Source organism: Ursus arctos, unplaced genomic scaffold (genome assembly GCF_023065955.2).
Source record: "Ursus arctos isolate Adak ecotype North America unplaced genomic scaffold, UrsArc2.0 scaffold_20, whole genome shotgun sequence".
Taxonomy (NCBI): Eukaryota; Metazoa; Chordata; class Mammalia; order Carnivora; family Ursidae; genus Ursus; species Ursus arctos.
In genome coordinates, this window is record NW_026622875.1 from 51,547,102 (window position 1) to 51,561,123 (window position 14,022).

At 37.2% G+C, this 14,022-nt stretch overlaps 1 protein-coding gene across 24 annotated transcripts in view; it reads left to right on the forward strand.

The window, feature by feature from the left end:
• LRRFIP2 (LRR binding FLII interacting protein 2) overlaps positions 1–14,022 on the forward strand; it is a 105,217-nt gene that overhangs the window by 41,293 nt on the left and 49,902 nt on the right. For 14 of the 24 annotated variants that reach the window (XM_044383289.3, XM_057316060.1, XM_048216287.2 and 11 more), the window contains exons 5-12: positions 3,207–3,263; positions 3,363–3,407; positions 6,778–6,846; positions 8,606–8,647; positions 10,116–10,181; positions 12,443–12,514; positions 13,803–13,850; positions 13,932–13,976. The exons of 6 other annotated variants lie outside the window; for them this stretch is intronic. In XM_044383289.3, coding sequence (XP_044239224.1) covers positions 3,207–3,263; positions 3,363–3,407; positions 6,778–6,846; positions 8,606–8,647; positions 10,116–10,181; positions 12,443–12,514; positions 13,803–13,850; positions 13,932–13,976 — 444 coding nt within the window. The remainder of the gene's footprint in view (positions 1–3,206; positions 3,264–3,362; positions 3,408–6,777; positions 6,847–8,605; positions 8,648–10,115; positions 10,182–12,442; positions 12,515–13,802; positions 13,851–13,931; positions 13,977–14,022) is intronic. 4 more of the 24 variants (XM_057316059.1, XM_057316053.1, XM_057316058.1 and 1 more) reach the window with 3 other exon arrangements.

Sequence of the window (14,022 nt, forward strand, 5' to 3'; positions counted from 1 at the left end):
TCGGTGACCTGGACGAGAACGTGTGATTTCTGAGGTTTCCTAATTTGAAACTAAGGGGATGGCTCCAGCCTTAACTTAAATATTTCTTGTTGACAGAGAACAGGGCCAAGTGTTTTCAGTGGGCTGTGGTCTTTCTTTCAGTAAAATCACTTCATCCCCACATCAAGTGAATTTTTTAAAAGCAGACTACATTCCATTTCCATTGATTTAAAAGTATCAAAACAACTTTCCAGAAAGCCTTGAACAAATATACATCCATTTTTTAAAAAGATTTTTATTTATTCATTTGACAGAGAGAGAGAGAGGGAGAGAGAGCACAAGTAGGCAGAGCAATAGGCAGCAGGGGAAGAAGTAGTACCAGGCTCCCTGCTGGCCGAGAGCCTGACTTGGGGCTCGATCCTAGGACCTTGGGATCTTGACCTGAGCTGAAGGCAGATGCTTAACTGACTGAGCCACCCAGGCTCCCCGTACATCCATTTTTTAAGGCATTGTCCTGTTTTTTTCTGCCTTGGATCCTTTATACTACTAATGACTTCCAGGACAGTGAAATTGGATTGTTTCCCAGACTGTGGAAGAGGATAGTCAGCCTTGTAGTTGGTATCTAGAAACATAGTTGCTAAAATTTTTTCTCTTGGCACCCGGTGCTGTTAATTCAGGAAAAGCCAATTGGCAATTTAAAATACTATTCTAGAATACCTGGGAAATGAAGTTGCTTATTCTTCAAAGAAGGAGAAAGTGTAAAACCTAGGCTACCTGGCCATTTTCTTCATGCACTTATTATGTAATCAGTGTAGATTTAGCCAGTGTAGGATGGTCTCTTTATGGTTTGGTGGTCTAGTGAGTCAGAAGATTTGAATGCTAGTCCCGGCTTTGTGTCTTTGTGAATTCCTACTTAATCTTTTTGTGCTGCAATTTTCTTTACTTTAAAATGAAGGGATCAGACTGTATAATCTCTAGGGACCTTTCTAGCTCTTAAAAATAATTCTAGGGTCTTTTCTTTTATACAAGAGTTTCCTCCTCTTTCTGTCATATTTGTCACTGTGCAGAAGTATTCAAGATAGGGGCAGTAATTCACAACTACCTAAATGCCTGCCTTTTTATTTAAGAGTGGTGCTACATGGCAGCTACTTAGTAAAGTATGTGCTTTGTGGTTTTTTTGGTATAATGAAAATTTGCTTTGAGCTTGCCTTACTGTTTGTACAGTAGCCACCAGCCATATGTGGGTAATTACATTTAGATTTAAATAGATAAAAATTAAAAATTTAGGTCCTCAATTGCACTTCTAGCATTTCAGGTGGTCAGTAGCCACACGTGGCCATTGGCTACCGTATTAGACAGCACCAACAGAACATTTCCACTTTGTCACAGAAAGTTCTGATGGACAGTGCTGGTTTAAGGTTTAGTTTATAACTGGAATAAACTATATCCTCGCAGTTCACATTAACTGGCCAGTATGGGGTTTACATTTTATTCTGTAGTCTTCTAAAGCCTTTTTAGGCCATTTTTTCCCAAATGGGGCTAAAAAAAAAATAAGCTGTTTAAGGTATTTTTATTAAGAATTATTTTTATAAGTAGCATAATGGAAAATAAATATGAATTCATCCGTCTTTGCTGCATCTTTAATGGGCTGTGGTTTTTAGAGGTCGGTTTTAAAAAACTGCTCTTGTGTGATAGGTGGAATGAAAAAAAAAGGGTAAAGGGAAGATTGAACATTAAACTATATATGTTGCCCTGGTACCCCAAATAAGACTGGGAAAGGACATGTAGAATTAGCCTTCCTGAATAGCACAAGGTTCTTTAAAGCTAACTAACCTAGAACTGGTTACTACTTAATAAACTGTGCCTACTCTGCTGGGTTTATGCTCATGCTCCCAAAACTTTTGTAGTATATAACCTGATAGGGAAAAGGAAGAAATTTGCTTGGCTTCTTCCAGGTTACATGTGTCTGTTATATAACAAAAATGTAAATCAGTGATGAACTCCTAAAGTTCGTAACACTCTTTTGGGTATTGTATCATGGAATCATATTGACCCTTATAAATGGACTTCAGAATGGATTTGATCACAGGCATCAGTGTACACAGCAGATGACAACCAGAAGTGTTCTTGAAGGATGCTGAAAGATGTGACCCAAATTAGGCATTAGGTTGTGGTGTTCCTGTTGAATTACTGTTTCTATAATTTCAAATGAATGATCAGACATAGCCACACCTGTTTGTTCCACCTGTGTAATGATCATGCTATAGTGCCACGTGGTGTTGAGGTATTGATTCATTTTGGAAAAGACGGCATTGATTAGCTATGAACCCAACTGGACAGTTGTGTGTAGATTCTTAGCGCAAATTACTTTAACACTTTGGACTTGAAATTCTGAAAGATCAGAAGTTCCTTACTGTTGCAGTTGATTAAACTGTAGGAACTAGTCATTTGATCTCACAGACAGGACTTAATGCTCCACTGCTAGTAGCTGACTGTGGAAAAGTTTAGAATTGCATTTAATTTAGTCAACTGTTAGGCTGTGGTCATGGTTTTTGTTTTGTTTTGTTTTTTGGTGGTTTTTTTTTTTTTTACCATCTTCATGAGGCATAACTCTTGAAATAACTTTACCAACTCTAAAATATTTATGTAGTTTCTTCTAATTATAAGTAGTTTTTCATATCGCACAGGGGCTTTTTTATTTAGTTATTCTTTTCCATGTAGAGGGGTGCAAGAAAACAAAAAGAAATTCTTTGGTAGTGAGCACAAAATTATGACCCCAATTTTTTTAAGTCCTTAAACTATCTTTGTAATAAACATTTCTTCCTGCCTTGCATAAATGAACATTCACAATGATTAAAAAAAAAATAGATAAAAATCTGTTTTTAATGCTGAACTCAATTTCTGTTTGTTAAGTATACTTGCTTATTTTTATCTTGGCATATTGAGCTCTCTTTGTCGTTTATAGATTACATTCTACAAGTGGTCAGACATACATACACAAGATTATTATTATTGCTACTTTCTTTCCACCTGAAGCATGTGGCGGCCCCAAACCCAGCTTTAGAAGCTGCGTTGTCCACACCTGCTTGCTCTAAGGAAGGTGCTGCTGTCTGCCTGCCATAAGGAAGGTGCTGCTGTGCTCCTAACCGATTGTTGTTTGCGCAGTTGTTCTGATAGACAACCCTCTGTTCAGTGATTAACTCTCCATGTACTTTCTCCTTTCCCAGGAAGATTCAGAAAGGGCCAGGTATTCCCACCGGTCCAGTCATCATCGACCTTATCTGGTTTGTAATAACCAATAAACTTGCCCCTAATACTTGCCCCTCATTAACTTAATGCATTCACCCACAGACTTATGCTGTGTTTGTTTTTGTTCTTATCAGGGAGTTGAGGATGCATTGTCCCTTCGAAGTCTTGGCAGTCACAGGGTTGGTATTTTAAGTTGTTTGCACCATGATAGCAAAGCTTATAGGTGTGAGCTTTCTGCAGCATTATTGCCTGAACAATCTGACAGTGTTCATATTCCTTTGCCTTTAAAAAAAAAATGGAGAAATTATTGGCAGAGTCCTTTCATTGGAAAGTGATCTTTCTCTTAAATTATTGCTATAATCAATATAAATCAATTCTAAAATCATGAATATTTTTAACTATTAAAATGTATTACTATTTTTGTGTAAAAGGACCTTTGATTTTGGAAAATTATCGCAAAATAATAAGATTGATTTTTATGGAATGACATCTGTGTGGTTCAACTTTCAGATTTTCCTACTTTCATATTTTTTAAAATAATGGTTTATTGAATGGGTAATAGCTTTGGGGCTTGGTTGACGAATTATAGTTTTATTACATGGAAGAATTGAGCTACTGATTTGAAAAATTCTCTGCGTAGCATATTTTCAGTAATTACCATACTTCAGCATTTTGATTAACATTTTGTAGTATGCCTCAGCTTTTTAGCATACATTGCTGTAAATCAAGGTAAATGAGAGTTCATTCATTAAAGTCTTGTATATTGTGCCAAGACACTGATCTCTTTTTAAAGAATTGTGCTTTAAAGCTTAAAGCAATGCTTTTAATTTGTTCGTTGACGATATTGATATGCGTATATCTAGATTTTTCATCAGTAAAATGATCTTTCGTGTTGAGGTCTGTGTTGGTTAACTTTCCCTAAATCTAGTTTTCTTCCTATTTTATGTAATATATAAAAGTACTCTATAATAAACCAAGTGTGTTTTGGTATATGAGTTTCAGATGTGCTTGTACTCTTAGGTAGTCCTTTAGTCATATTTCTTACTGGTGACTGTAATCTACTTTCTCTTTTTACAGTAAGTTAGTACACTTATTTTGAGTCATAAATATTTTAGTTAATTGCAAAAGTTTAGATTTATAAGAATATTAACAAGCCTTCACAGCAACCTAATCAGCAATTTAAGAATGATTTTACAGAAGAAACATTTTTTTAAGATAATAAACTCATCCTGCTTCTCCCTAGAGATTTTTTTCTTTTTAAACACTTTGAAAATAATCATACAGGGAGTTAGTCAATAAAAGTTTAAAAGTTGAGTGTTGAGGGTTTGAAAATAATCTCTCCCCATTTAAAAAAAATTTATGGCTTTTTCCTTTGCTTTCCATTATAATGTTCATAGTGTGAAGTTTCACACAGTTACCATTAAGCTGGTTATTTATAATTTTCTAAGTGGTCTCAGGGAAACTTGATTATGTATTAGTTATATTAGTTTAACCGAACAGTAAAACCATCCAAGTTTGATGTAATTTAGGTCAATTTTTAAAATCATTTTTAAAAAAGATTTTATATATTTACTTGAGAGAGAGGGAGAGAGAGAGAGAGAGAGAGAGAGCAAGTGATGGGGGGAGAGGAGCAGAGGGAGAGGGAGAAGCAGACTTCCTGCTGAGCAGGGAGCCCACCCCGGGGCTCAGTCCTGGGACTCCAGGATCATGACCTGAACCTAAGGCAGATGCTTCACTGACTGAGCTGCCCAGGTACTCCTAATTTACTAGCCTTCAAAACAAATCTGCAAACAAGCACAAGAGAAATTAAACCTGCAATTAAGCTAATAAGGAATTGGTTACCATGAGTGTTTATAAAGTAATAATGATGATTTTCTTCTTATGGGAATTATAGCATTAAATAAATTTAAGATAAAACTAGAACTCTCACAGCATTTTATTTCACTGTGGTAAGTGTGAAAATTTGCTGCTATGGTAAAGAGTAAAGCTTCCAGTTTTTAAAAAATCTGAGCGTGAACATGAAGATTAATAAAAATTTTACACCTTAGAGGAGACTCTAGTACGTTATTGTGTATGAGTGTACATCCAGCACATTTTAAATAGTTAGATTTCCTGGAAATAAGTCTGAAAGCTCACTAATAACATTGTTTAAAAGGAATATAATTGAGGGGCCACCTGGGTGGCTCAGTTGGTTATGTGGCTGCCTTTGGCTCAGGTCATGATCCCAGGATCCTGTGATGGAGACCCACATTGGGCTCCCTGCTTAGCAGGGAGTCTGCTTCTCCCTCCGCCTCTCCCCGCTCTCCCTCCCCCTGCTTGTTCTCTCAAATAAATAAAATCTTTCTTAAAAAAAGAAATATAATTGAGGTAAGTTTTTTTTTAAAAGTAGATAATATTGGGAATTCTAAGTTTTTGTCAGATTATGTACCTTTTAAGATTTTATTTTTAAGTAATCTGTACACCCAGTGTGGGGTTCGGGCTCACAAGAGTCGCATGCTCTACCAACTGAGCCAGCTAGTAGCCCTCAGATTATTTACTTTAAGAAGAAATAACTACCACGGGAAGCCTGGGTGGCTCCAGTCAGTTAAGCGTCTGGCTTCGGCCTAGGTCATGATCCTGGAGTCTTGGGATCGAGTCCTGCTTCTGGCTCCCTGCTTAGCATAGAGCCTACTTCTCCCTCTGCCTGCCTCTCCCCCTGCTTGTGCTCCCTCTGTCTCTCTCTCTGACAAATAAATAAAATCTTTAAATAAAAGTTAAAAAAAATAAAAAATAATTACCACATACATTAAGCTGAATATGTAGACAGCTTTTGTTCTCTTTTAAAAATAAATGTGATGGTCTAAAACACTGACCTAATCTTTATTGGGATTTGCTATATAATTTGGGAGTTTTGGTATTTCTTTGCCAGTTATCTTTTAAAACGTATGAGCTGTATATTAAAAAGGTCTAATACTTTTGGATCGTGTGTTTGATGTATGAACATGAGCAGTACCTGGATGTGAGGCAGATGTATTTAAGGTTTTCTGCCATATTCTTAGGACTTTGAACTTTCTTTTTATCCAGTTAACTTCAGTTAATACTTTCTTGAAAGATGACCTGCCAGAAGGTATTTGGACTGGAAATGGTGTCCATGCTATAGATATTCTATAAAAAATAAAAGGAGCAAAAATCGTTCAAGACTGTGAATGATAGGTTTGGGGGAAGGAGGATGAAATCGAAGCCCTGAGCTTAGAATTTAAACTGTCTGTTTCTTTAAAAAATGATCTGCCCATAAAAAACATCTTACAAATGCTTGGTCACTGCTTTTTATATTGAAATACGAGAAGACCATAAGGTAGAGGTCCAAAATTAGAAAATTGAGGCCATCTTGAGCCAGAGCAGTAGGGATGGATACATTGCAATTTCTTATTGGTGCCGATTTTTACTGTTATATATATTAGTTCTTGTTTAATTATCAATGCCTGTAGTATAATTTTAATGAATTTAATTTTAATATGCTTGCAATTTGTGTTTTGTCATTTACTACTACACTGTTTAATTCCATGGAAGAACCCATCGAAGGACATAACTGGGACACACTGGAGCAGAGCTGGTACACCCAAAAGGAAAGACATCATGGTGTGTAGTTCAGAAAAATGCGTAGTGTTAATATTATGCACTTTGATACTCAGAGTTCTGCGGGCTTGAGTAATAGGTATATTCTAACAGAAATTGACACTTGCTGAGCTTTGTTTCCACAACTTGTTTGCTCTATTTCTTTTAATTTTACTTCCAATGAAGACTTTCACGTAACTTTCTGTGAGAGTTAAAATCTTTTTGATAGACGGTCATAGAAGATTTGGAAATATTTTAGCTAGAGCCCTTAATATATTCAGTTCTCTCTCCTTCGATGACTTATTTGTTTTTAAACAACATAAATACCAATTGACATGTACTAGGGGGATTCTTTTTGTTTACCCAGTTGTTCTAGTAGCAGTTGGAGTGTCCAAGTTATGGATTTCTTACCAGATAGATTCAGCAGTTTTTTAAAAAACAGCTGAATTCTGCATTATATTTTGGAAAGGGAAAATTGAAACAGGTCAATTTCAATTCTCTTGTTAAATTCTATGCCTTTGTAAAATGCCATTGGTGCTACAGAGAGGATCAGAACACATAAGACATGACTGTTTTCTTCAGTGAACTTATCTGGTTGGGAAGGCAGAATAGTTTATATGCAAGAATGTGTGGCTTGAGTAATACGTATTTTAGAGATGGTATTTTTTTTTAAAAACAAAAAAGTTATTTTGTTAACGGAGAAGAGACCTAAGTGAAATTTCTATAGAAAAGGAACTTTACTTTCAGGGAAATATCACTCACAATACAGTGACATTTTACCATTGCACATAATTTGCTAAATGCACACCGTTAGGCATTTTAGAAAATTTTAGTTAAACAAGATTTTTGTTACACATGTAATAACACTATCGTTTGCCTCTTCTGGGTAAGATTGCTTAAAAGGTGTAAGCTAGAATGCTTGAAAGACAAGATTAGGAAATCACAAATCTAAGTATTATGCTATAATGCAGTTTCTTGGATTCGAACTGTGCTATTATGCCTGTTGTCTTATTTTCTTAAAGACCTACATGAAATGTGATTTTTCTGGTCTTATCATAAATTTTATGTGTTTTTCTTTGATTGATATTTAATGCCACACCTGTATGTATAGTGTACATATTCCGCACTTTGCTTCGACTAAGTTTCCAGTTTTGTTCAGTGTTTTTAATAGGGAAGCTCTTGAGAAAGGAAGGTTTTCAGCTGTATGTCCACAGGCAGATCGAAGGGGACTTCCACATTTTGATGCTGGAATTGGTTTTTTTTGTTTGTTTTTTTTTTTGTTTGCAATCCTGATTATGTTAGTTATGTGCTCTCGCTTCATTGTCCATGCCTTGCTTTTGCCATGTTTCAAACAATGGGAAATGATGGTAACAGTCACAATAATAGAAAGTAAAACATCTTTTTAATTTCAAAATGCTTAATTCTGCATGTAAAGGCTCCCTGTGGATGTTTTGTGCTAAAGTATACCGAGGTTGAATCATCTCAGCAGCATTGACTAGGAATTCTATGTTTGAAAGGGAACATGCAGCTTTACACGTACGTGAAGTTTAGCAATCACTTACACTAGGGAAGTGTGGGTGTGAGGAAGAAGATTCTTTAATTCAAATGTAACAGCCTTTGTGTATAATAGTTTTTGACTTTTAAGGTAGTGCTGGATTTTTAAAAATTGTTTTTATTTAAATTCCAGTTTGGATTTTTAATAACTTTGCAAATGTTGCTTTTTTCCTCTTTATATTTCTAATTTTGGGAATACAATCAACTTTCAACTTTTTCTGAAATCCAGTATGATGCTGTCAAGGATAGATCGTCAAGACTTTCATCATTAGTATGTAGTGCATGACTTTGTGTTAAATGTAGTTTTACTTTATAAATGCCTGATCATGCTAATCACAGATTATGACTAACTGTCACAGGTTTGTTATTACGTTTTGGGGAAAGAGTATGGCCAACAATGCAAAAACTGTTGTTTTGCGATTGTGGCATAATTTAACATTTGAATAATTTTTTCTTTTAGAATTTCAGGATCAGATAAAAATGATTTGCTTCCTTATTCAGGACTAAGATTGGTAGTAGTTTTTCTTAAAGTGATAAGCACCTCAAATGACACATATGCATTGCCTGGAAGTCATGTTTCTGGCAGTGTTTGATACCCATTGACCTACAGGCCCTGCTGTGTTTCTTTTTATGTGTCACAAGCCAGCGGGTGTGCAGTTGCTAAACAGGAAACAGCCAGCAGTGACAGGTGATACCTGAAACAGCATTACGCCTGCTCATTTTTGCTTGATTGGCTGGGTTTTTAGGTATATCATTTTAGCTAAAGAAGTTTAGTTACAGCGTGTTTTCCTTGGGTTAATATTATGTCAGTAGATTGCCTGAGTTTCTAGACAGTGTAGTCATCTCTTAAAATGTTCAGGGTAATGTATAAAAGGAAGGATATGCATATTCACAAAAAAATGAGTGGATGGATTCAGAATCTAGCTGTGCATATGTCAGGTGATTTGCCTAGAGCAGACTGCTAAGAAGTGGGATATTTCTATCTGCACCTCCTCATTTCAGGTGAGCAGTGCATAGCTAGGTTGGGTTTCTTGTCTGCCTAATGACCTATATAGTAGTATTTCTGTCCTTTATGCCCTCGTATACACTTGGCTTTGCACTCCTGGGAGAAGTTATGTATTGAGACGGTGCTGTCTTCAGAGGACCTGTGTGCAAGGTCAATGTCTGGTAATGCTTTTGCTACAAGGGGCAGTTCATATCATCTTGGCTATTTTCCTCCCGAGCAGCATGTGCTGTGGGACCACTAACTTGGGTCAGGAGTATTTTCTTGGGCAAAGCAATGCCATGTTCTTTCTCTCTCAGTTTTGTTTTGATTGATTCCAAAAGATTGCCTTTTGGCCTTTTGCTATAAGAAAGACCTAGAAGGAGGTGGACCCTCTTGTCACCCATACCTTTATAAAGAAGGTAGAAAGGACTCAAATAAGATGTGGGGTGAGCATCCTTACAAATGCCCTGCCTGGCTCTGAGTCCTAATTACATCTTTTTTAGCTGGCTGTATGTGAGACGGACGGCATAGGGGGAAGTGAGGAGGAATGCAGATGCGTAGAGGTACTCTATCTCTTAGCTAGTCAGCCAAGTGCCATGAGTCATTTACTAACAGCTGGGAAATAGATCCCATGGGGACTACTCTGTATCTCATGTGCATCTTTCTGTGTATGATTTTAAGACAAAGTTTATTAAGTTATTTTTTAAACTTCACTATGTGATCGTGAAAGTTAACTTCAAATGTTTACTTCCAGAATCATTCTTACAGTCACTCTTATGGAATGAAGAAGAGGTCTTCTGGTTCTCATAAAGACCCACTGGTTAGTTGTGTTCTGTCTCATGTCCCACTGTCTTGTGCTGCTGTAAAATTCACTGATTACTTTTAGGGAACTTAAGAATTATGACTGCTTTGGTGTGTGCCTTTGGCATTATTGAAATTTGATAACATACTGAAACATGATTTATCACAATCTTATTTAGAAGTAATTTTGTTTTCACTTACAGGATTTAATAGCAAGTCAATACAAGAAGTTCATTAATCATCTATTTTCAGTTATGAACTGTCCTTTGGAATATACTTAAAGAATCAGTTTAGTGAGGTTTTTGTTTTTGTTTTTGTTTTTAAAGATTTTTTTGTTTAGTTATTTTTGAGAGAGAGAGAGAGAGCATGAGCAGGGGGAGGGGCAGAGGGAGAAGCAGACTCCCTGCCAAGCAGTGAGCCCAGTGCTGACTGATTCCAGGACCCTACGATCATGACCTGAGCTGAAGGCAGACACTTAACTGACTGAGCCACCCAGGCACCCAGGTTTAGTGAGATTTGTATCCTTATTTTAGAAATTTGATTTAGTTGTGGTATTATAGGCAGTGCCAAACTCACAAATAGGTTTCATTCTGAGAGTTTTTTAGTTTGTAGGTTAAATTTTGGGAAGGTGGAATGAATTTTCTGGTAGAAACAATGAAGTATGTGTTAGCAGAGTTCCCATGTTATCTTGCAGGAAACTCTTTAACCTAGCATGTCATTAAACTATAGAACTAATACTGCTCCATTCCAGCCACCTTGCTAAACATTTCTGTGGGGGAAAAATGTGTCCAGAATGCCCATTTGGATTATTAGGAACACTTCTTCCTGTTAGGCTGCCACAGTACTGGCAGGAGAATCAGTCCCAAACTCCCTGTTACCTGGTTTCTGTGTAAGGGGCTCTGATCTTTGGTGGGGTGAGAGAGGATCAGTAGGCTTTGGCAGGTAGGAGGGAATATAATGGAGAGGATATTAGTGAGAAGCCCTGGAGGGTGAAGCATTGAGAGCTCTGGGGAGAGGTTAGTCCTGGTGCCTTGTTGAGGGTGTGGTGTGGGGAGGCAAGGCTGGGCGTGGCAGGGCTCAGTGGGAGTAGGGATCCCCCCCCCCCCCGCCCCCGGCCCATTGCAGTGTCCGCAGTGCAGGAGGAGTCTTTCAGTCAGGGCTTGCTTACATTTCCTTAATTCTGAGTGTAAAAGATGGCTGGATAAGTTAGGGAATTACATAGATGATGTTCTCTTCGCCAGGTAACCACCATCTGTATAATGACTTGTTCTGTGCAGCATATTGAAAATGAACCTGCCATAGATGTTTTAGGCCAAACCTGTTTAGTACACACTGGCACTGTGTTTTTGGTAATTTAATCGGATCATTTTATTTATTTATTTATTTATTTATTTATTTATTTATTTATTTATTTTAAAGATTTTATTTATTTATTCGACAGGATAGAGACAGCCAGCTAGAGAGGGAACACAAGCAGGGGGAGTGGGAGAGGAAGAAGCAGGCTCATAGCGGAGTAGCCTGATGTGGGGCTCGATCCCATAACGCTGGGATCACGCCCTGAGCTGAAGGCAGACGCTTAACCGCTGTGCCACCCAGGTGCCCCTGGATCATTTTATTTTGACAAATAATGGGAGGGACTACGAGAAGTTTGAAGAAAAAGCCTTTACTATTTTCTGTGGCATTGCCAAGTGGATTATAAAAGTGGTAATAGTTGTTTTGGATTTTTCAAGGCTGTTACTAAGTATGACATGAGAGTAAATCATTTATTATTTCCATTCCATTTTGACTGAGGGTTTATGCTCATGTTTTTATTTTTATTTTTTTTATTTTATTTTATTTTATTTTTTTTAAGATTTTATTTATTTATTCGACAGAGATAGAGACAGCCAGCGAGAGAGGGAACATAAGCAGGGGGAGTGGGAGAGGAAGAAGCAGGCTCATAGCGGAGGAGCCTGACGTGGGGCTCGATCCCATAACGCCGGGATCACGCCCTGAGCCGAAGGCAGACGCTTAACCGCTGTGCCACCCAGGCGCCCCTATGCTCATGTTTTTAAAGCGAAAAAGTTAGTAATGACTTGGTTTGAATACAGTTAACCTTTAATATTAGTCTTTTTTTGGAGACTTGAGATAATTGTTATTTTGACTTTTACTTAATGCGATTCAATGCTTTAAAGTCATTGTTTTGGAGGAGAGGGGGGTTTGTCAGTATCAGAGTTTGCCTTTGTGTATTGTCAACAACGTTTAACCTAAGAAAAATGTGTTTAATTTTACTTTTTGCAGAGTGGCCTCTACTTTGACCAGAGAAATTATAGCAGTCTTAGACATAGCAAACCCACCTCTGCCTACACTCGGGTTTGTCTCAAGCTTGTTGGCTTTGTGTGTTTTATCCAACTTTAATGTACTTCTAACCCCTGGTTTTGCATTTTGACTAGTTAGAACTAATCTGTGAGTGGCTGTGTGTACACTAGTTTGTGGTAACTGAATTCGTAGAGTCTGTGTATCTTTACATGATGTGAACTATTGAACCACCACATTTGTAAATGAGTACCATTTTCCCCAGTTTTTTAAAATGAAAAGTATTTAACACACAAAAATATTCAAAGAATTGTATATTAACCACCCACGTGCCTACTACTTAGATTCTACAATTAATATTTTACTACATTTCCTTTATCATATTAATGTCTGTCCGTCTATCCATCCACTGATCCATCTTTTGGGGGGGATGTATTTCAGAATAAGTTGTAGGCATCACTATACATCATGGTGGATGGCCTTTTAATAAAAGCTTACATGTAAAAATTTAAATGGGATGAGAAGAATATAATTATTTGTTTAATGTTAGAATCCTTGTTTTTTCAAGACATTTGGCACATTATACATTTAAAACAGAAATATGTGGCACATAGTACATATAAAATAATTCAGTTGTCAAAACCTGCACACAACTTAGATATTCTTATTTGTCTTGTCTGATGGGCTTGGAAAAAAGAGCTGAAAATTATTTTCAAATGACATCAGAAAAAGAAAGATTTAATTCCATTTTTAAAAATGCAGTGCGTTGTTAGTGCCTTGGATTCTTTGTGACCAGTAGGTTTTTTCTGATTAAATTAAGACACTTAGTCCATGGCTTGTTTTGAAATACAGGGTTTCTAATCTATTTGGAAAAGAGTTTTTGTAGTGGTAACTTGGAGCTCATTTACCTTTTCCTCAGTAATCAGGCCAAGCTCATCAGGAGTCTGCCGTGAGATCTCAGAAAGTGTCTCAGGACCTGCTGGTGATCCGGGTGTGGCTGCTGTCCTCCACACTCACTGCGCTGTGGCCCTCTTTTCTTGAGTGTTCTCTTAGGCTGCCACCCCATCTCCTACCATTACTATTGAAAGCCCAGTAGGACTTAAACATGTTTATAGAAAACTATTCCAGGTGTTTCTCTTATCCCTTGAAATGCATATTCAAAAAGATTTCTAATGGCTTAGTTTTTCTCACCTTATGTGTTACTTAACTACCTTAAGCACTCAGGAATTGCTAATGAATTATGGAATGTAGAATAAACACGGCTTCTGTTCTCATGATGGAGAAACCAAGTCTCCTTTTGTTTTGCTGAATTATCTTGTTCTGTTTTGTTTTTGTTTCTTAACAGTCTTCTTCCCTGTGTAGTGACCCTCTGGCGACATCAAAGAGTACCAGGGTTAGTACTTTCTGAGAAGTGTGTTGCCTTCAGAGCTACCAGTTGCTTTTCTTTGGGTTAAATCATGCGCTTTTTTCATAGGCCTCCTCTACTGCAAATTCTGGTCTGCTGAGAAGTACCAGTCTGGTTTGTATTTTTCTCTTCCAATGTATGCACTTCTGGTGGAGCCACT